The 21,890-nt window shown below is 38.2% G+C and overlaps 1 protein-coding gene across 10 annotated transcripts in view; it reads right to left on the bottom strand.

The window, feature by feature from the left end:
• Positions 1–21,890, bottom strand: part of pard3ab (par-3 family cell polarity regulator alpha, b) — a 249,256-nt gene that overhangs the window by 70,346 nt on the left and 157,020 nt on the right. For 8 of the 10 annotated variants that reach the window (XM_007540092.2, XM_016664830.1, XM_007540095.2 and 5 more), the window contains 6 exons: positions 21,005–21,155; positions 11,710–11,896; positions 10,611–10,762; positions 9,729–9,773; positions 3,360–3,590; positions 1,538–1,787 (listed from right to left, as the gene is read on the bottom strand). In XM_007540092.2, coding sequence (XP_007540154.1) covers positions 1,538–1,787; positions 3,360–3,590; positions 9,729–9,773; positions 10,611–10,762; positions 11,710–11,896; positions 21,005–21,155 — 1,016 coding nt within the window. The remainder of the gene's footprint in view (positions 1–1,537; positions 1,788–3,359; positions 3,591–9,728; positions 9,774–10,610; positions 10,763–11,709; positions 11,897–21,004; positions 21,156–21,890) is intronic. The other 2 variants (XM_016664829.1, XM_016664831.1) reach the window with 2 other exon arrangements.

Raw genomic sequence — 21,890 nt, 5'->3', positions numbered from 1 at the left:
GGAGATTCAGAAAGAGCAGGAATTTTTAAAGAGACAGAGGCCCAATTTTAAGGCATTAAATTATGAAGTCAAATTTGATGTATTTAGCCTTTTTATAGAAGTTACTTGATTGTGCCATAAAAACATTGAATTTGGAAAGTTGTTTTGAATATTTTTCAGTTTAATTTTTTTTTCAGTTTCAAACATTTTCTTTACTTTCAAAACGATTTTCCAGTTTAAAATTTCTAATTTTTTTTTCAGTTTCAATTGTTAAACTTTATGGCCCCAATTTAGCTCCATAGAATGATTAACAACAAAGTTATAGAAAAAGACAGACGTTTCAAAGAGATAAATCAGCCTTTTGTTTCAGGTTTGATGCATCCTAACGTTGCTGGACGGTGGAACTCATTCTGACAGGCAATGAAGAGAAACTGAATAAATATTATGAACCATCCTATAGATGAAACAGAACAGCTGGATGCCAATAACTTGGTTAGTTGTGTTGTTATTACATCTGTAATTCTGCTGCACAACTCTGTGCTGCATAATGATAATTTAATTGAATCCAGACTCTCCACAGATGGATTAAACATATCTCACATCAGCCGGCGCTGCCAGTAAACCTGGATAAGGATCAAACAGACGCACTAATTGACTCTTAATGGGGCCAGAAATGAGACCATGTTTTAACAATGCACATCACTCCTGTGGTGCAGGAAGACTTCAGTCTGAAAGGAAAGATATTAACTTCCAGTTCTGTTACAATAAGCCTAATTCATTTTCTGTAAGATGCCACAGAAGTAGTAGTTCTGCAAGAACTCCCAAAATACAGGCGCAAGAAGAAAATGAAGTCGTCTTGTTCCTGCAGTTCCAGGTGAAAACTAATTTATTTGTTCTTGTGGAGAATATTCTGTAAAAAAAAAAAACTCTTATGTTTCCAAATAGGTGCTGAAGTCGTCTTGCTAAACATTTCAGACTTTTCAATTCGACGTTGGCCACATTTTCAGCCACCTTCAGTCCATGTTCTGATCCTGATCAGAGGATTTTTAAGTGTTTAACTTTGACCCACAAATCATTTACTCAAGAAAAAACCTGGTCTAATGTCGTCCAATAACAGACAACCTCCAAAAACTTCTAATCAGATCTTCAACAAAATTTTTCTGTCAAAATACAGAATTTGTTCCCATTAATTAAAATTTTTTTTCAAGACTTGATTTATTGTAAAATAAAATTAAGGACTTGGCGAATGTTAAATTAAGTGTAATATACCTTTACAATTCTGATATGAATTTAAAGTTATTATTCTGAGTATTATTTTTAAGCTTTAAATTGAAAGTTTAAAATGTTGTCTACTTAGTATGGCACTGAATAAATAAAAAAATTAATGTCTGATGAAATTAATCTAAAACAGAGTTTTTTTGGTGATATTCTAATTTTTGGAGATGCACCTGAAGGTCTAAGCTCTCGATCGATAATGCCTTCATGAAGATATTGATCAATATTGTATTGATGCATAATGTGGCTCTCAGCTTTACAATGATCTGAATCCTGTTTTTACCTGAACATGTCTCCAAGTCCCTTCAACATTCCTTTCTTTGGTTTTCCCTTCTCTTTGTCCTTTTCCTTCCCTCCATCTTGTTTCTTCTTCTCCTTCCCTGGTTTGTCTTTGTCCTTCTTCTTCTCCTCCTTGGTGCGGTTGGTGCCGTTGACCAGGGGCTTTTCGGGGCCGGCGGACAGCGGCGTCTGGTCCGCCATGGTGGAGACGGAGTCTCTCCCAGATCGGGAACTCTCCTCCGTGTCTTCCTCCACTGCAGAGAAACAAACATGGAGACAATTTGGAAACAGAAAAAAGCAGAAAACCTTATTTTAACCTTAATTTGTAGGTTCTGTAAATGTCGTTAGGTTTCTGATTAAACCAAAATACATGTCCATGATGGAAGAGTTCTTATTTACATTTAAATGGAGGCCAATAGACTAGGGGTGTCCAAACTGTGGTCCGTGGGCCATTTGTGGCACTCGAAGTGATTTTTATCTGGCCCTTGACCAAAATACAAAAATGATAAAAATGTGTTTTTTCACCTCAAAATTCAAGGTTGATGCACTTAAAAAACACCTTTTAGTGAAATTTTTGCTGCCATTGCCAAATAAAGTCCCCTAAATGTAAAATTACTTGTTAAATAAATTTTGTAGCAAACAGAATTACAAACTGTCAGTGGGTTTTACTTTACGCCTCTAAATAAAGCAAATGTTTGTGACAAATGAGCGACCCATATCATGGTGCTGAGAATAAACACAAACAAATCCAAATAGATAAACCATTGACATTTAAGATATAGTTGTTGTTTTTTTAAACTAGATTCAAATAACTGGATTTGATGTTACATATATTTAGTAACTTACAGTTCCCTTTTCTATGGAAATCGCACTTCTTTATTTTATTAAAAAATGTGTGAAATATTTAGGTGTGTTTTTTTATATATTTAATTACAAGATTTAAAAATGTCAGTCTTTTGTTGCCTTCAGTTACTTTCCACCAGTGAATTACACGCTGGGAAAATAAGGAGAAGCAATAAATTACCTTCTGTTGGTAAAAAAATAGTAATTTCTGTTTAACTTCTTACAGATTTCGTCAATTTTTCGCTATTATGAATGTTTACTGTAAATTACACTACTTTATGATATATTTGGAAATCTGTCATAAATCATAGGCCATGTTTGTTTTTATGTACGTTTATCATACTTTTTAAATTATTTCCATGAACCTGCTGGAGGACTAAATCTGGCATATTTACGTGATGGATTCATGTTGATTAATATGCATTGTCCACTTCATGAAGAATTGAAAAAATCTAAAAATTTTGTCTGATCAACAGTTTGGTGAAGTAAATAAATGTGTAATGGGCAAATACTTCACTGAGTTCCATATATTTTGTGATGTGTCTGGATGCAAGAGTGTCAAACAGAAATAAATCTTCATACATCAACCTACAAGTAAAAATCCTCCTCTGGAGCTAAATCTGCTGCATTTTTCCTTTAAAATAAACCTGTTAAATAAAAACCTGTCCCAGCTAACAGAGAAATGTCTTTGATTTTCATAAAGGTTACAAACCTGATTGATTAAAAAGCCACAGCCGAAAGCATCAACACTTCCAGATATTAGCCATTAGTCAAAATGGCGCCACTCCCATGCAGTGAACAGATATTAGTGGTCGACGCATTAATTAATTAGTGTTACGTGGCTCCACACAGCAAAAAACAACTGATTGAGAGTTAAACCATTTCATAAGTCAGGAAACGTCCGGGGAAACTCAGACTTCTGCTTTGGTGGATCATACCTGCAACAAGAGTTCAAATATTAAATTGATTATTTGACATCTTACAAGTCTCCATGCCCTCGTCGTCGTCCTCCAAGGCGGCTGGCCGGTCGTAGGATTTGTCGATGGCGGCCCGGAAGCTCTCGTTGCAGCCCCGCCCCCTGATGATGCGAGGGCGTGGCCGGTGGAACGGGAGGTCACCGTTGAGGGTGACCTCTGCTACCGCCGTCTGGAGGCTCTCTAGAGAGCTGGACTTCTTGAGTCCCAGTGAAGGTCCAACGTCCTTAGTGGAAGAACCTGACGGAGATGATAGACGGGAAGATTCTCTAAATGGACCGGTGATAAGTAACTTTAAGATCTAACACCATCTAAAATGAAGGTGAGGCTCGTTCATGTCTGAATTACATATAAAACTTCTATTTGCTTTAAAAATTTGTCATTTTATTGAAGAGTGATGCAGACATAACTGAGGTAACAATTTATTGTCAAATCAGAAAGGCAAGGTTCACACAACACGCAAATGTGATAGAATATTCAATATATAGAATTCTCGCTGAACTCTGACCCAGAAACTCAGACAATTCCTTGGTTACCTAGCAACGACCTGCTGAGTAACAAGCAGTTTCAAGTTCCCTCCAACTTTGGTTACCTAGCAACGACCTGTTGAGCGACTTCCGCAGCAGCAGTTTAAGATTTTGTCACCATGTGCCTCATAACTGCTTAAAAATAAAAATAAAAAACAACATCGTAGGGTGAAAACTAGATAAAACAGGAAATGTTAGGCCACCAGTTTGGCAGTATTTCAGATATTTAGAACACAAAAACTAATCGATAATTAACAATATTGATTGAAATGAAATGCTTATGTCGTGATACGTTTTTCAGACAAATCGTCCGTCTCCAATCTAACTTTAAGCATATTTTTGAAACATATGGAGAAAATTGATTTCTTGTTTTTTAAGTTTTGCTTCAATGCAGCTGAACTTTAGTGCACTTGCAATTTAATTCTGATCAATTATTCAGGCAGGAAAAAATTTCTAATCTCAAAACAGAACCAGATTCTGTTTACACATACCAGACGACTTACTGTCTATGTTCATGTTGGACAGGAAAAGAACCAGAAATTTAATTTCAACCCACTTAACCTCCAAACAAACTGATGATCTCCAAAAAATGCATCAAAAAATGTTTCTGCTAAGAGAAACATCTGGTCCACTTGAACATGAGAACCCTCCTCAGGGATGGTAAGCAATAAAACTTGACACCAACATGCTGTAACTACAACAGGATATTGTTTTCCAGTCGATCGTGTGTTCACGTGCGTCATTCCTCCTGACTGACTGAAAACTTCATTACAACATGCGGCTGTAAATTAAAATAACCATCAGCAAAATTGGAGAAACATGACACTTTAATTAAAGTGGGTCTGTTGCACAGTTTTAATCCCCATATGGCCCGCTTTTACATGATCAGAAAACAAACAGAGGGAGTAATAAAGGTAAAGAAGTGAAATTATAGAGGTGAAAGGCTTTCTTTACATTAACTATATTAATGTTCCAAACCCAGATCCTACAAGAGGAGCTAGTAAAAATTTAAAATATTAGACAGGCATAGTTGTAGTCGATTAGAAACTTGAATCAATAGACTTTTAATACAATCAATTAAAAACAAAATTTTAAGTTGTAGTTCAACAGAACCTAGATCATTGCTCTATTTTTAAGCAATTAAAAACCAGTATTTCAAGTATAAAACTATTCCAATCTCTACATTATCATAGTTGTATTCATTTTATTCTTCTGAGCCCATGAAGGTTTTAAAAATGTGTTCTGACACTGAATATCTGGAGCTCCATGTTGGAGAGGTGGGCCGGCGGTGGAAGCAGCATTAGCGTGCAAGTTTGTGACGTTTTTATGGGGAAAGAATTTAGTTTTAAAAGCTTCCCAGTTAGAATTTTGGCAGGGAAAAAAAAAAGAATTCCGTGTCAGTTGTTGCCATGGTGATTCCCGCCTTTAGGTTATTACGGAATGCAAACACTGACATTAATTTAAAAAAAATCAGAGCAAATAAAGTTAGCAATAAAAGCTGTTTTTTCTAACATCTTTAAATGATAATTTAATTCTATTTTTTTTCTTAATCAATCGTGGGAATCAACGAACAATTGTGGGTTTTTCTTCTCTCATATTGAAGAAAAACAATATCATATTGTGTATCATCAGATTTGAATGTTGATTTGATCAATGCAGACTATATTTATGGGGCGAGTTGTTTTTAGCACCAGTCCAGAAAAAAGAAATGGAAAAAAAAAATCTTTGGGTTTATTTCAAATGATTATTGTGTAAAAGCATTTGTATATAATATAGTATGGCATTTTAATAACTTTTCTTCTTGTAAATTTGAGCTTGTCGATCACTCTTGCTTTTTGTTAAATATGTGTGTTATATTTGTGTGAATCTACAAGCTGGTACACCTGAATTTCTCCATAATCGAGGTCATTTCTATTCTTTTCCATTTTTTATGGTTTTATCTAAGATTCTATTTTTAAAATACAATTCTGAATAAATTTGCAGGAAAAAAAATTGTTAAATTTCATATCAAAATAGCAGAATATTCCCAAGTACTTAATGTTGAATGCTTGATTCTGCTAGAAAAAATAGAAATAAACAGATAGAGCCAAAAAAACTCAACTGGAAAATTGAATACATGCAGAGTGAACAAGGCTGTGGGTTAGCGGCCTCCCATTTATTCTCATCAACCTGTCCTGTTCCCTCAGCGTCTCAGCCAGAGCTGGGCTGATAGGCTTTCACGCTGCACACCCACTTTATTTAAAGGCTTTGCCTGCTGCCATTCACAACAGTCACACATCAGTGACAGCATCACAGGAAAAATAAATAAAATGGAGAGTAATTTACACGTTATTGGAGATCTGACAAATGGCACGCAGCCACAAACAGGCAAACTTTTTCTGACTTCGAACTTGGCAAAGTGATTTCTTGTGAAATTCTGCTCAGTCAGCCACCTGCCCACAAACTGAGGAGGAAACACAAGCTAAAAGAAATTAAAATGGGAAGAAAAAAACCCAACTGCCAATAAAATCAGGTCACAATGCAATGTTTACAAATCTGGTAAACATTACTCTTGTAATTCCAGCTATAACAAAAAGACTCCAGCTGAATTTAAAGTTATTTCTAGGGTTTATGTCGCTGGGATTGTTCAGACTCACATTTTCTCACAGAGATTTATGACATGACTAACAGATCCTGAACACCAACAGCAGTTCAACACTGTCCTCATTCACCATTTGGCGGTGGTCTGCGTCAATAAACGCTTCAGCCAATCACAGAGCAGGACGAAAACTCCCTTTGGAGACCAAAACATCGCCGGTCTTTGGTTTCAGTTGAACGGCTGGGTTTTGACCTGTCCAAGTGGACTATGGACCATTTATATTTAAGACAAATTAAAATAAATGGTTAAAAATCATCCTCAAGGGCACAAAAAGTGAAAATAAACCTGAGCTAAATGTGAGAAAGTGAAAAACTTTCACAGAAAGTTCACTGTTGATGTTCGTCTTGGTCACAATAGTTGAAATCAGCACCTGTGAACCGTAAGGATTACTAAAACCAGACAAAAGGTTCCTAATTAAAACAGAGATTATCTGAAGGAGTGAGTGCTCTCATGGTATTTGGTCCATTGTTTAAAACTGGAAAACGCCTGAACAAAAATTTAAATGAGGTTTTCTGAGAAGAAAAAGCAATTTTCATGGATCCAGCAACACAGAGACTCTAAATATGGAAAATAAACTTTTAAAGCTCTTTGTAACAAAACAACCACTTAAAACTAAAGATATAGTTTTGTTAATGATACAGTGGTATTGACATTGATGCCAATGTTAATGTCAATTTATTGTGCATCCCTATAAAACCTTTTTGTTTAGCTAATTAAGACAAATTTTATTTTTCATCAAAGAAACCAATCAGTCACTCTATAGCTTTCCACAATGCATCATCAGCCTGGCGGGTGACCAGGCATCACTTGCCCTCCCTCCAGGCTAAGCTAGCTTTACAGTTCAAACATTGACGAGTTGATCTCGCTCTCTTTCTCGACGCTTTGTCATGCGTCTCTGAATTTTAGTAGCTTGATGCGGATTGTGCACCACCTCTCACTCAAAATGAGGGCTCATTTTGCACCACTTTGTGCACCAAGTATAAAAACTGCACCGCCTGCACAATCAACAGTTTTCAACCCAATGGAAAAAAAAACATTACTGGTGGTTTTGGAGTCATTCTTTTGTGGATATTTATTGCAATTGTTCCATGAAAAAAAAAATCTTTAAAACTGCTGAAATTTGCATTTGTTATGTTAAGTACATCAGTTGGTTCAAAGTTTTTAGGAGTCACTGTGGAGGTCTATCTAATGGAAACATAGTTGTTCAGGTACTTTGAGACACAAATTACCAACTCAAACATAACATTAGTTTCACGCAAACCTTTGAAACCCTCCTTTTGGTTTTTCTGGTATTAAAATGTTTACTTTAATCAGAGGTATCGGCAGTTTCTGCATGCCAACTCTTTACTTTTCCTGGCTGCTATCAGATCGTAAACACGGCAGACTCATCTGTTGCCATCATTTGGCAGAAACACCTCATGAAATATGCAAGAACCTTTTCGTTTTTTGACTCATGCTGCCATAACGACAGAAAGTTGGAATCAAACTCCTCTCCGTCTCGTGGTTGCCAACACAGGTTTCGATTAAACCATCAGATCGACGCGTCAGTTTGTGTTTTTTTCCGCGGTTTCACACTCTTTCAGAGACATCTTCATGTTGCTTCAAAACATTTTCCCTCTCCAAGAGTTAAACTCCCTCCGCCTCTTGGTTCTCCTCCTCTACATGCCGCTGATTTCAGCCTTTTATTCAGTCAAGGCGACAGCGAAACTACACGAGACCTGACAATGACGGATGACTTGCTGTCAGCTCGCCGCCTTAGCCGAGGACAGAGAGCTTTCTGCGCTCTCCCTCTCCGAATCTCAGGCAAAACAATTAGTGCTAAAGCTGCATCTGAGCCAAAAACAGGAGAAAATCAAATCTGCAGTCACCCAAGTGCTTCCACCGCTGTGTTCAGCAGCGACCTTAAACTCACAGGAAGGACTGCAAGCCTTCAGACGGCACGCTGACAAATTTGTCTTGTCAAGAGCGAGCCTGATGCTAAAAGGGTGGGAACGCTGCGGGAATGCATTTAGAGCAAAGCAGTGGGTAAACTGGACAGAAAGAAAAAAAAAAAAAAACAATCTGCAAGTCTGCTGGTGGATTTATTTTTCCAGATCAATGGGATTTAATGCCTGTCCCTGGTTTTCCTGTACGGTTTGAGTCGCATCCTGTTAAGAATCGATCAGATCCACAACGCCACACAGGCAGCGGGAAATTCATTTGTTCCCAGATGAAAACATGTCCGACTGAGCAATTAAAAACATCTCCCAAAACCTTTAATTGTGCATATTTTAAACACACATTGATCTTCTTTTCTATAAATATTTAACAACCACACACAGATGGATGTGAGACAGAAAAAATTGGTTTGGAGGCATCAAAATCACTGGTTAGAAATAAATTCATATATTTTGATGGGATTTGTAACAACATTTAAGATATTAAGATCCAGCAGATCAGTACTGGACACTCTTCTGCTAATGCACTAATTTTCCACTAATTAGAGGCTGAATCGCTAAGAGCGTTAAACTATGATATTTAGCACGTTTTGCTTCTCCTACATGAATTTCTCGTTCTATATATAAATATATGGCTCATAACTTAATATTAAAAGTCAAAAGAGTGCATTAAAGTACATGTGACGGTGTAAATCATTTAAAAAAGTAAACAAGCTAGAATAAAAACATTTTCTTTTAAAATTCAGCAAACAAAAATTATCAAAATACCTCATAAAAACAATTAGATCAAAATAGAAAAACTTATTTAATTTTAAAATTGATTTAAAATATTTGTGAAACATACAATAAAAGTATATAAATTATCATGACTATGAATTTGGTTACTTTATAACTTAATTTGGTAAAATAAAGTAATGAGTTTCTTTATAAAACTAAAAAAAAGTGAATAGTGAAGTAAATAAGATAAGATTGTGAAAAATGCAAAATAAAAAGTTCTCTCTTTAAAGTTAAACCCCCACCATATTTTTATTGCTCATTTTTGGGGATATTTTCAACCTTTTGCAGCAAATTGTTCAGTTCAGAAATGGGTCTTTTCTGCAGTTTTTAACTCTGATTTGGCTTTTTAAAATCCTAAAACAGTCTCTTGTAAACAACTTTCTCTAAAGCATCTAACTGAGTGACAAATCTCCAAAATGCACCTTTTATCAGAAGATGTGAGGCAGAAGGATGTGAAAGGAGAGAAGCTGATTGGAGGTTTCAGTGCACCGGTCCTTACCTGCGTCGGTGTCGGCACGAGGAGTGAGGTTAATCTCGTCGGCTACTGTTAAAGGAAGGAGGAGGGATACAAACATCTGGGGTTAGGTTAAGTGCTCATGACATTCCACATGCAACATCCAGGCTGAGCTGCAAACATCACAAAGGGGCTTCGTCTCAATCAGGACCGGACGCCATGCGAGACGAGGAAGAGGAGGAGAGGTTGGAGAGGTGAGAATACAGTTTGAGAATAGCAATCAGAGTCGTCGCGATATGAACACGGCACGCAGCGGCAATCTGGTCGAGAAGATTAGATATGATTACAGAGAGAGTGAGAGCAGAGAGCCTGTTGCAGCCAAAGCAATCAGCCACTGTTTGAAGACATTTCAAGGTGAATCAACACAGAAGTTCTTGACTTTGGTGAGAGATGAAGTCTGTTTTTCGTACCGAGAGAGAAAATAGGAAGAGTTTGAACAACAAACCTGGAGCGTGCAGGGAAGTGTCGTCAAGGTGACGCAAATTTCAGGATTTAACCTTTTTGAGATGATTAGGTGTATAATTATGCAAGGAGTTATTTCGAAAGAAGAAAGTAGAAGTTGCATAAGAGGAGGCGTTTCTGGAGCGTTCACTTTTACAGAAACCTGATATTAATTACAGAAAAACAAACTTTCAATTCCTTTACAAATTAGCTTACGCTATAATCTGGTGCACCACATCAAATGGTGACATTTATGTTTGAGCTGTATGTTGTTGGGAATAATTCTGCTTTTAAGCTGGGGGGAAGAAGTACTATGAATAATTTGTTTGGTTCACATAAACTGGAATTAATTGGAGTTTTTTGTTCTCTGGGGAAATGTGTAAATATTAAAATAAAACCCAAGCATTGCAAATCAGAGTTCGGTACCTAGATCCATGCTCTTGGACTTGCGCGTCTTGATGATCTCGAGCTGAGCGGCGTCTCCGAACTGCTTGGTGCGTTTCTCCGACATGCTCTGGCGTCCGAAGCCTTCCCTTTGGAACGAGACGTCCGGATCGTTTTCATCTGGACTCAGAGAGCTGCAAGTACAGAGAGAAAAGTCGATTCCACAGGACGGATGTAACTAATATTTATCAGCTATTTTCAAACGCAGCCTGTTGCGGAGACGTCAACGATTTTAAGTTGCTGTGCTTGAAATGGGCAGGAAATCATAAGATTTTTTTTCTGCTTTTACTTGTTATCAAGCAGTGCAGTTCAAGTACACCTCGCTGCAGCAAACAGAAAGTGGCGGGACGGACCACTGTCGGTCTCAGACCTTATTTGGAAATGAAACCATTGCACTCCCGAAGTGAAGGTGGCGCTATTTCCTATAATATCCACGGTCTCCCGTTTTTATTTTCTTTTAAAATCTGTGATATATCTTCTTTAGGAAGGAGTTTCACTCTCAGTATGTATTTGAATTTTTCTTATTTTCTCCAGCGCAGCTCACAGTTTTTAACAAAGCTTTCTGTGTACTTCTAAATCTGCTCCTTAGTAGCATCTTTTCCAGCCTGCTACTGCCTCTAGTGGCGTGGGGGTGGTAAAACATCTAATATAATTAAATTACTAATCAGAATACCATTAAGTCTTTATTATTTAAGATTAATTCTGGCATTACTGGAACCAAAAAAGATACATTCCCTCACAACACACCATACCTTTTCAATTTCTTAAGGAACTCATTAAATGACAACAAAACCAGAAAGTGGTTCCAGTTTCTCTCGATGACCAACTTGTTAAAACTACCTCGGATCATTCCTGGACAGTCAGCTCAACTTTGCTGAAAACACTGACTATATTTTTAAGAAATGTTCCCAGTGACTCCATCTTTTAAGAAGACCATTGGAGTTACCTAACTAGAGGTACAGTTTGCTCAATTATTTATTCAAAGTAGCTTAAAAAGTTTCAACATAAGGAAACCCTGCAGGTTGCATCTACAAAAAGCTGCAGATGAAAATATTTAGAAAAATGAAGCATTTAAATGCACCTTTCGTTGTGAGCAGGCAGCTCTTTGGCCCACGCCGGAGTCACATCAGCCACGAAGCCCACATCGTCATGGGAACTGGACGACGACTGGTCGGACATGTTGGACGGCAGGAGCGGCGGGCGGTCGTCCTCGATGATCACGGTGTCGTCCTGCGGCATGTTGACGGTCGGAGAGAGCTGATAGTTTCCTGCAGGAGATGCGATTTATTATTCCTCTCATCTCTTTCCAAACGTGGAGTTTTAATCTTCCAGCTGTAAAAGCTGCCAAGCACATCCTGACTCCGACTGACCAGACATGGTTCAAATGAATAATAAATGTCAAGTTCTTGTGTTAGTCGTCAGGAATCAAAGAGCAAAAGGCTCCTTTCTACACCGAGAACTGATGCAAACTAATATTTCAGAGAGAAATCCGTCAAAACTGAAACAAAAGGCCGGCGCCCCGCAGCTTCAGCGCCTCCAAATAAAATACTGCAATCTGTGTCACATTTTAAATCATCCATGTTAAAAACTGACTGGAAAGACTGAATTACCCTCTCCACATTCAGCGTTCACACATATCCCTCATGTTAAAACAACTTTTCCAGAAGCAAATGTTTGCAGTTCAACAGTTTTCACAGATTTTTAGCCATTTTTGAAAGAAAAAATGAGAAAAATTTAGTTTGAATTTAAGGCAGAGGTTCATGTAGCGGACAGACTTTAAACAGGGAAGCTAAAAACGGGTGTAAGGACAGACGGACTCAGATAAACAGATGGATTAAAGGGTGGATGGACAGATGGACAAACAAATTGATTTTTTAGTGAACAGAACATAAAAAATATGTAAAGACCTGATTGTTTTTACCAACTTTATGGCTGTTTTTATTTTAAAACAACATTCTAATCATAAATATAATTCTTAATTTCTTAAACTGTGATGTTTTTTATCATTTTTGATCTATTTGTGCTCGAACACAAAGTAGTTTTTCCCCCAAAACTACAAATGCACATTGGTGATGAATTATTCCTCCCTCATTAAAAAGAAACCAATAACAAAAATAATTTTGCAAGTCTTTGGTTTCCCAGTATTTAAAACTAGGTCTACAAAGGTAAACCACATACTTTGGTCCAAAATAAAAGTTTATTAATTATTCCTTTTAGCTGCAGGCGAAAATCTACCAAAGTTCAACCAACAGGAGGAGAAAAACTCATTAAAACTGTCATGAATGTATTGGCCAGAAAATAAAAAACTCCATCAGGAGTGACGGTTATTAGAACATCTATAATATAATTGGAAACTTTGAAGCCCCCCCAAAAATACTTTGAGGTCTAAAAGCAAAGAGAAAACGCTCAAAGTTAATCAGCTTTTACCAAAAGCAGTTAGTCAGCGGGGCACAATGGTGTTTCTATGTCAAAACACAAAGATTAATTCAAGCTGTGCCCTCACAAATAAAGATAAAAGCTTTCCTCAACTGAGGGGAAAAAACATATAAAAGTCTTCTTTCTCCAGGCAGAGAAAAGCACGGCTTAAAAAAGGCATTGATATGCAGCGCATGACTCGGTCTTTAATCTGCGTTTTGAAATTGGCATCAAAAACCGGGGAGCTTCGACGCTTCAGAAAGGGCTTGTGTACCGAGCTTAGGGAGAAGTTTGTTTGTCTTTAGACAGCGTTTGGATGCGTTTGGAGTTTAAAGCTGCAGACCTGAGCCAGCCCCGCTGTTTGTTTCTCATAACTGAGCGCAGAGACGGCCGACGTGCCGCTGGGCCTCCGCTGCTTCCAGCCAGCGGCTGGATGAACCGATGGAAACGAGCTCAAAGGAAAAACAAAGACGGGATCAGGAGAGGCCTGAAGGTATGCAAGTCCGGGTCAATTAAAAACTCTCTGCTTGGTGTTTTCTGTTCCTGAGTGGGACGCCTCAGGATCCACATTTATAAACATATTTCTGATAAAGCATCACTTCTGCAATTAAATCACTTTAAATGGCCAAAAAGAAAAAGAGTTCAGCCCCCAGAGTGAAAGGTCCAATCTGGACAAGATCTGGTTCACAAGACGACCAGCAACACCACAGATTATTCAGTCAGCCAGGAGGAAATGCTTCTGGAGAAGAAGTGGAGCAACAATGACATGAAAAATCTCTGCTGCACTGAAAATTCAAGACGTAAATCAAGATTCAAGGTTTAGATTTCACTGATGTTTAATTTTAATATTTTGTGAAAGGATGAAGAGGCTGGACCTGTCAACAGATGGTGCGTTCAGGGGTAAACGGTTAATAATGACTTGAATAACCTGGACGTGTTGGTGGTACTAGTGCGTGCATGTAGCCTTTAAAAGTGTCAATCCTTCATCGTTTTAGTGGTTTTAGTGGAAAATGTTGCTCCTTCAGCTCCTCCCTGCTGTTCAAGTTGATTCACTGTAATTTTGGGAGTCTGAGTGTTTCAGCTCAGCATCTCTCTCTCCAAGACCACACACACACACACACACACACACACACAACAACTTAATCCCATTTCCCTAAGCAGTCCAGTGTGCAACACTGAGAATCCCATCAATGCCACAGTTTGAATCACCGCAGCACAAAGCACAATCAACTGGCAGCTACTGAGTAGAAAACCAATGAATCTGTCAACTCGGTGGCCTGGTAAGAGCGGAGCGTAAAAAAAGCCTCTTTGTTTTAGAGCCAGGACCCAAGGGCAGCCGTCGTCCAGCAACAATACGCCTGCCAAGCGGAGGGAGAGCACACCCAGCATCACCTGAGGACCAAACCGCTGTTTACGCTCTAATGATCCCCGAGGACATAATAACTTCTGGACGGAGCTGCAGGCAAACAATAGGTGGCAGTTTATTTAGATTCAGCTGTAGAGGCTATTATAATGCTGCAAAGAATGACTACATACCTGGAGGCAAAAGGGGAAAAAGACGTTTTTGTTGCAAATGGAAATAGGATGGATTGAGAATAACATGAGGCGAAAGACGGGCAGAGGCAGAGGTTTTACGTCTCCCCTTCTTTTCGTCTTGTCTCGATCTATTTGCATAATTAGTAAGGAGGTTATTGCCAGGGGTGCCGGGCCTTGAAAGCTTCTGGCCTGAAGGAATAATTAAGCTGCTCTCTTATCCTTGGCATCTTGAGGGTGAAAAACCAGCGAGTGATCTAAGAGCGTGCAGCAGGGCCAGAAAAGACGATACATTCTGAATAGGAATGATGTTGTCTTCTAAGAAACTCTAATGCATGATTTATGTTTTGTGGCAGCTTTACAACAGACTTATTCCAGGCAACTGTGAAAGGCTCCCCCAAGCACTCTCAATAATCTATTCAAGAGAAACGACCGCCGCCGCGCATGCAGAGCTCCGGCTTTGTGTTTACACGCGCACACATCTGGGAGCCGACAGCCACACGTTCAGCCGCCGACTTCCCAAAGTTTTCCAGATCCGTCCTCGATCCAGTGAGGTCATTTATAAAAAAGCACAAAGTGTGGCAGCAGTAAATTACTCTGCAATGTCTTCAGTAGCTTCAACTGGAGACCACACATGAAGAAACTTGCACACTGTTCTGCTGATCCATCATTGCAAACACAAACTCCCTGAAGCTTTTTTTTTTTAAGCTAAATTAACCCAAATTGAAGACAGATGCACCACATTTGTTGGCCTGGTGGAGGTGGTGAGAAGCCAAAAGGTGATTAGCAATCACTGAAACGGTTTGGAGGGACTTTGTTCTGCAAACTACAATATCAAACATCTCATTTACAATGAAATCACAAGACAGTGGGGCCCTGGTATTCACGGCGGCTAGGGGATGCAAACTGCTAAAATCCACAAATTCTTCACACGAAAAATCAGGAGAGGCTCGTCTGCCAGATGTACTGCAATGCATCAAAGTCCCAGAACAAAATCTGGAGGTGCATTCACACCTGTCCTCTTCAGTCCGCTTCAATCCAACTCCACTCCATTAGCCTGGAAAGTTCGGTTCATTTGAGTTCTGGTCGAAATCCGATGCAGACCAACAAGCGAACTCTAACCCACCTGAAAACCTCGGTCTCGGTTAGGCTGAAGTGAAGTCTGGTGCAGTTCGAATGAATATAAGAATGTCTAGCAAACCAGAGTCCGCTCCAAAGCAGGAAGCAGACAACAAGAGCAGGGCATTTTGGGTAAACGCAACCAAAACAAAAGCGCCAGTCTAGCGTTTCAGGAAAAACGGCTCATGGTCTTTTACCAACATCCACTAAAATCCGAAGATATTCCATTGTTGTTTACATTTTGTGAAGCAGGAAGTTGTCTTCATGTCACGTCTTCTTCTGAGGTTTTCATGTCGTTTCCTTCAGTGGTTCTTGGTTCAGCGCCCCCACAGGCGAGGAGGAGAACAGGTTTTTCAAAGGATTCGGTTTGTTTGACTCAGTGCAGTGTGAAAGACAATCACAGCAGCTGAAAATGTAACACATGTTGCAAGTTTGAACCGAGTCTACCTGACTATCAGGTGTGTAAACACCTTTGGTGACTCAACAGTAAGTAAGAGAGACTTGGCAAAAATGGCTGCCAAAAAAATAGATCCAAAACGTATTATGTGTTTTCCAGCCACACACTGCTTCTTTACAGCACAATCAAGTAACTATGTTACCTTGAGTTGCTATAAAAAAGCTTTATATAGCAAACATGACTGATTTTACAAACTGATATATGGAAATTGGGCTTCTGTCTCTTTAAGAAGCTCCTGCTCTTTCCAACACGCCGCCTTCAGCATGTCATTTCAACAATGCTCCTCCATTATGCTGTTTATAGCCGTTCTTAGGAGAGTTGGATTGAAGCGGTTCATATGATGCCGCTAGTCTGGAGGAGCCGAGTGGGGGAGGCGCTTTGAAACAATCAGAGTTGGACAAACTAAAACACACATTAAAAACAATAAAAAAGGCTTTTAATTCACAAAATTACCAGCAAAAAATTTGCTTATTTTGTTAATATCTGATTTCTCCATTAAAATTTTAATCAAGCCCAACCACTAAAAATAAACAAACATTTGGTGGCAATGAAAACCTCTATAAAAGCATCTAGGAGAAGTTTGAAGCTTAAAGTGCAACCCTGGAGGTTTTTATCCTCTCTACTTTCCACCACACAGGCAAATTAAACTTTAATCCCCATCTGACCTCTCCAGTCTCCCTCTGACCCAACGCTGCTGAGTAATGCTTTATAACTCAAGTCCTTGGACACTTTTAGGTCAGCAGAAATTTATTACACACTCAATTTTAAATCCATATGAAGCAGAAAGATCCTGTTTTTTTTTTTGCTAATCATATCCGGGTTCAAGTTGCCCCTTCAGATGCACAGACTGTAACAGAACGATCAGTGTTTCATAAGGAGGGAATAAATCATGAGGTTTTGGTATCCAACACTTGGACCATCATGTATGTTAGACATGCTTTGTGTCCCATTGTGCGGCAGATTGCACGTCCACTTTCCTCCCTCGATCGGGTCAATCCGGTGTCACACGTGACGAAGGATCAGAAACGCATTTGTGGAAAGTGTAGGGTTTGATGAATCAACGTCTGCATGGAACGTGTCTTAACCCTCACATGTTGGAAGTGACGAACGGCGGGAGGACAGACGTGGCGGCTGTTAACAGCTGGATTCTCCTCAAATTTTTAACCATATTTTACCCCTTATTTAAAGTCAGAAGAATCACTTAACTTTCAAATGGGTTGAACTTTTAACACATTTTTAATTTCTTTGTGAAAATGGATTTAAATTAGAAGTTTTTCTTTTCAACTGCATGCTATGTGTGCTTTCTAAAACATTTAAATCACTTATAACTTTTTTATAATTGTGCTTCAAATATGATCCAAACTAGGTTTTTAACTAAAAATCTTGGATTTTTGTGTTTCTGATTCCTGATCATCTTTGTTACGTCCCTAGAAAAAGTGCTTAAACGTCCAATTTAAAATACTAAGCTACAGTGGTTTTTCATTTAGGTTTTTTATTTTTGAATCACTTGGGACTGGACAATAAATCAATAAGATATATATTGCGATAGACATGTGATCAATATCAATACGCATGACAGAAAATTCAATGTATAGCATATTTACCAAACTCCAATCTAGAACTGCACAGCATTCTGGGAGATGTAGGCAGAGGAAAGACTTCAGCTGCTCAATCTTTCCCAAATAACTAAGCAAGACTGGTGGCATCGGTTGCCTAGCAACAACATGCTGAGTAACGAGCAGTTTCCAGTTCCGCTCAACTTCGGTTGCCTAGCAACAACATGCTGAGTAACGAGCAGTTTCGAGTTCTGCTTAGCTTCGGTTGCCTAGCAACAACATGCTGAGTAACAGGAGCAGCAGCCGTTTCAGGTTTTTCCTATGTGCCTAATAACTGCTTAAAAATAAAAAACAACGGCGTGGAGAGAAAACTGGATAAAACAGGAAATGTTACACTAAAAGTTTCAGATATTTAAAATAAAAAAAAACTACTCGATAATTATCAATATAGACCGACATAAAACAGTTATATCACAATTCAGCCACATCCTAGAATAACTTAAAAGTCAAGAGTTGAAAATGAATCTGAAATGAATCAGATACTCAAAGAAAACTTTGATAAATCATAATAAATAAATCTACATAGAGAAATAAAAGAACATCTCTAGATTTTTGCACAGTATGACATTATGCATAACCTCAGTAAACACTTGCTGCTCTTGTTCTAGAGATGTAACAATCAGCCTGTCTGCTCGGCTAAGTGACAGAGATCTTGTTTGCATGAGTTAAGTCAGGCCCGTTTCTCCTCACTTTCGACCCTGCAGGCTCATTATAAGTTGTTGGTGTTTGTTAAGCATGGCTGAACGTAGCCGCTGCAGCAGCATGATGGAGCTTCACCTATTAACACTTCCTCTGTCACCCTCCTTTGTTTACACTCACAGCGGTGCCAGTGTCAACCAATTTGCATGAAGGGAAAACAGAGTTCTCACTTTAACATTATGTTGCACTGATTAATGAGGCAGAGTTAGCGGAAGCTCATTTAAAAAGCTGATTAAAAGTTGGTGCATCAACTCTTCCTCGGTTAAATCTGTTTGCACTGTGAGGGGTTTTCTGTCAGATTTCCTGTTTGGAGTGACTTGCAATCATCTATCAGAAGCAGAAGAGTTGCTCTCTTTATTTTATTGCATTTTTCATGAGAATAAAAATAAGGCTTTGTGAAATGAAAACAGGGAATTTGTGTCGTTGCACCATCTGGTGTGCAGAAGTCCTTCTTTTCAAGTCATCAGGAAATTTAACCAGCAATCCATCAAGCAATAATTTATGTACTGCACACATGCAATCCTGCACAGCTGCACCTAAAGCTCTTACATATGCATACGAAAACGCTAATCTCCTCCACTTTGTCCGACACACACGTTTCTACAAACCCGCCGACTTCAAAGCCATGTCAGAGCCCGCTTTAGGTCACAGCAACAGAAAAGGTTTTAAGACGTGCAAATCCACACAAACAGACACTGTAAGAGAGAAACTGTAAAAAGAGACAAGTTTTGTTCAATCTGTTGCTCCCTGATGTTGCTAAGAGTTTGAAAAAAGGCAGAATGTGACAAAAACAGAGCAGATGGCACAGATGGCTCACGCTGACGAAATAAACAAATGTAGGGGATTTTTTTTTCATTTGTCGTTTTTCTTCGATTTTAAGAGTCAGAAATCAGCTTTTGTTGCAACACTGGGGAGAACAGAATGAAATAAAAACAAACAATTTAGTCTGATCTGAAATTGGAGCAGCGGGAGGCAGATGTTGTCCTGGGTGGGTGCTCAACAGCATTTAGGGTTAATTTCTGCAACTCCATTTCTTATTTATACCCACTCTACTCAACTTTTAAAGTCGACTCCTTTTCTGAACAGCAGCGGCTTTTGTCTTCATATTACATCATTAATACTTAACGTTTAAATTATTTATTCCATCATATAACTTCTGCAAGTAACTAAGGATCGAATAAATGATTAGTTTAAAAAAAGATTCCTAATCTAATGTGTTGTATTATGAGGTTTTTATGACTATATTGTATCCGATCCGATTTCTTGAATGTTGGTTTTCTCTCTTTTTCTAAAATGGTTGTACATAGGTTTTCTTAATTTTTTTAAATGTTTTTGTTCACAGAAAAAATTTTTATTCTCAAATTTCCTGTTGAACTAAGATTTGTTGTTTCATGTTTTTGTGAAACATTTTTGCAGAAAATGTGACCAAGTCAGATTGTTTTTTGGTGTGAACAAAGAATATTTGTTTTTTTTTTAAAAACATTATTGGAAAGTTTGTCTATTTGTTTTAACTATACATTTTTATATTTTTTATGTATTATTCAGGGAAATTTTGTGTACTAGCATTTTTTGTTTAAACTATGATTAAATTTTATCTTTTTTATGTTTTTAACAGCAAATGAGTCTATTCACAAACTTTGTTTAATTTACATCTTTTTAAATTTTTTTATGAAAAACGAATCGATCCACACACTTTGTCGTATGAAATAAGAATATTCTTTTTTTTATGTTTTTTGTGGAAATTTTGTCTATTCATATTTTGTTCTGTGAAATAATAATAAATAATATTTCTTTTTTTCTTTAAACTCTGTTGTTTCTAATGTAAAATCTCAAAATTGTATCCATCCATCCATCCATCTTCTTCCGCTTCATCTGGATTCGGGTCGCAGGGACAGCAGCTTCAGAAGGGAGCATTACTTTAATTTTCAGTCATATCGCCCAGCTCTACTTTGTGCTAGTTTAATGAATAGATTCCTGATCTTACGTTTAATTTGTGTTATTCAAGACAAAAAAAACCCAAAACGCTCAGCTTGAGTATCATTAAAAACCCGGACTAGTAGTGCAATAAAAAGAGCTCAGTGGCTCATCTTCTACTTGATTTAACATCCCAGGTTGTTAATAGTCTGTGTACTTCAGGGAACAGCTCTTACAATCACCTTTTCCAGCTTAGTCTGTTTGCAAGTCCGTTTAGAAAATCTACTGAGTTTTTTAATATTATCAGATGGTGTTAATAAATCCAGTTTGAAACAGTGTGAAGCTCATAAATATCAGAAAAAAATGAGCACAAATACTGACTGCAGCATATAAAGACTTTGATATCAGGGCTTGTGTTTCATGGGAAAATCAGAGAAATAAAGAGAAGTGGGAAGTTAAACTGTCAGGCTGCTAAGAAGAGATGATCAGAGGTGATGAAGTCTACCACTCCACACATCACAAATTTGAAATGCAACACTTGAAAAAGTAAAATCCTTCTGACATTTTATCTGTAACGAAGCCCTGAGTTAAAACAAGGGGAGCAGAGAGATTTGCATCGTTACCTATTGTGCGTGGAATCATTCCTTGACGTGGCATCAAGTTGTCATCGAGGCCTTCCAGGCCACCGTAGAGGGAGTGGGAGATTCTGCGCTCGTGGTCGTCCAGACTGGTGTTTACCGTCTGCTGGGATCCCAACGGGTTTCCTGGAGAATCCTGAAACAAAGGGAAGAGATGGAGGTCTGAGATGGTTGGCGACTACAATCAGCAGTCAACACATTCAGTTTCAGTGACGCTTCATGAAAAACAAGCGATGATTCACTTTGGAGACAACTTCTCCCCACACTTCCCTGTGTTCTTACAGACATCGTTTGATTGTCGAGTATTGTAGCTAGTTGATTGGTTCATTGTGTCCGAACGACGAATGAATAATGACGAAAGAGAAAAAGGATGAAGTGCATACTAGAGGAAGAGAAAATTATTTTCTTTCCATGTTACAGTATTGACATGTTGCAGCGTTGTAGCTGCTAGCTAATAATGACTAGCATTGGTATTGGCTGTCAAGATGTTAACATAAAATCTTAAATATACGCGTCACATATATAAAAAAAGGGGCGTGGTGCTTTGCTACTAATTGTCAACACCATGATAACCAGATAACAAGATAAGGTAAAAGGTACATTTAAAAAAATACAGGAGAGGGAAGTAGATCAGTTAAGCTAGCTTGACTATGACAATTAGAACATGAAGATGTGCTGTGGAATTTGGTTCAGTTCAGTTAAAAAAGAAAAGAGGCAGACCTCATCCCAACTCTGACAGATCATCAGTAGAGCAGGTGTTTAAATTGGAATATGTCTAATAAAAACAGCGTTCACTTTGACAACAACCAATCACAACCAGAAAATTAAAATACAGTGGTGAATTTAGGAAAACTTAATACAGTAAATACTT

The sequence above is a fragment of the Poecilia formosa genome, unplaced genomic scaffold, assembly GCF_000485575.1.
Source record: "Poecilia formosa unplaced genomic scaffold, Poecilia_formosa-5.1.2 Scaffold515, whole genome shotgun sequence".
Lineage (NCBI taxonomy): Eukaryota > Metazoa > Chordata > Actinopteri > Cyprinodontiformes > Poeciliidae > Poecilia > Poecilia formosa.
The sequence above is the reverse complement of the archived record's forward strand: the minus strand, read 5'-3'. Positions and strand labels throughout refer to the sequence as shown.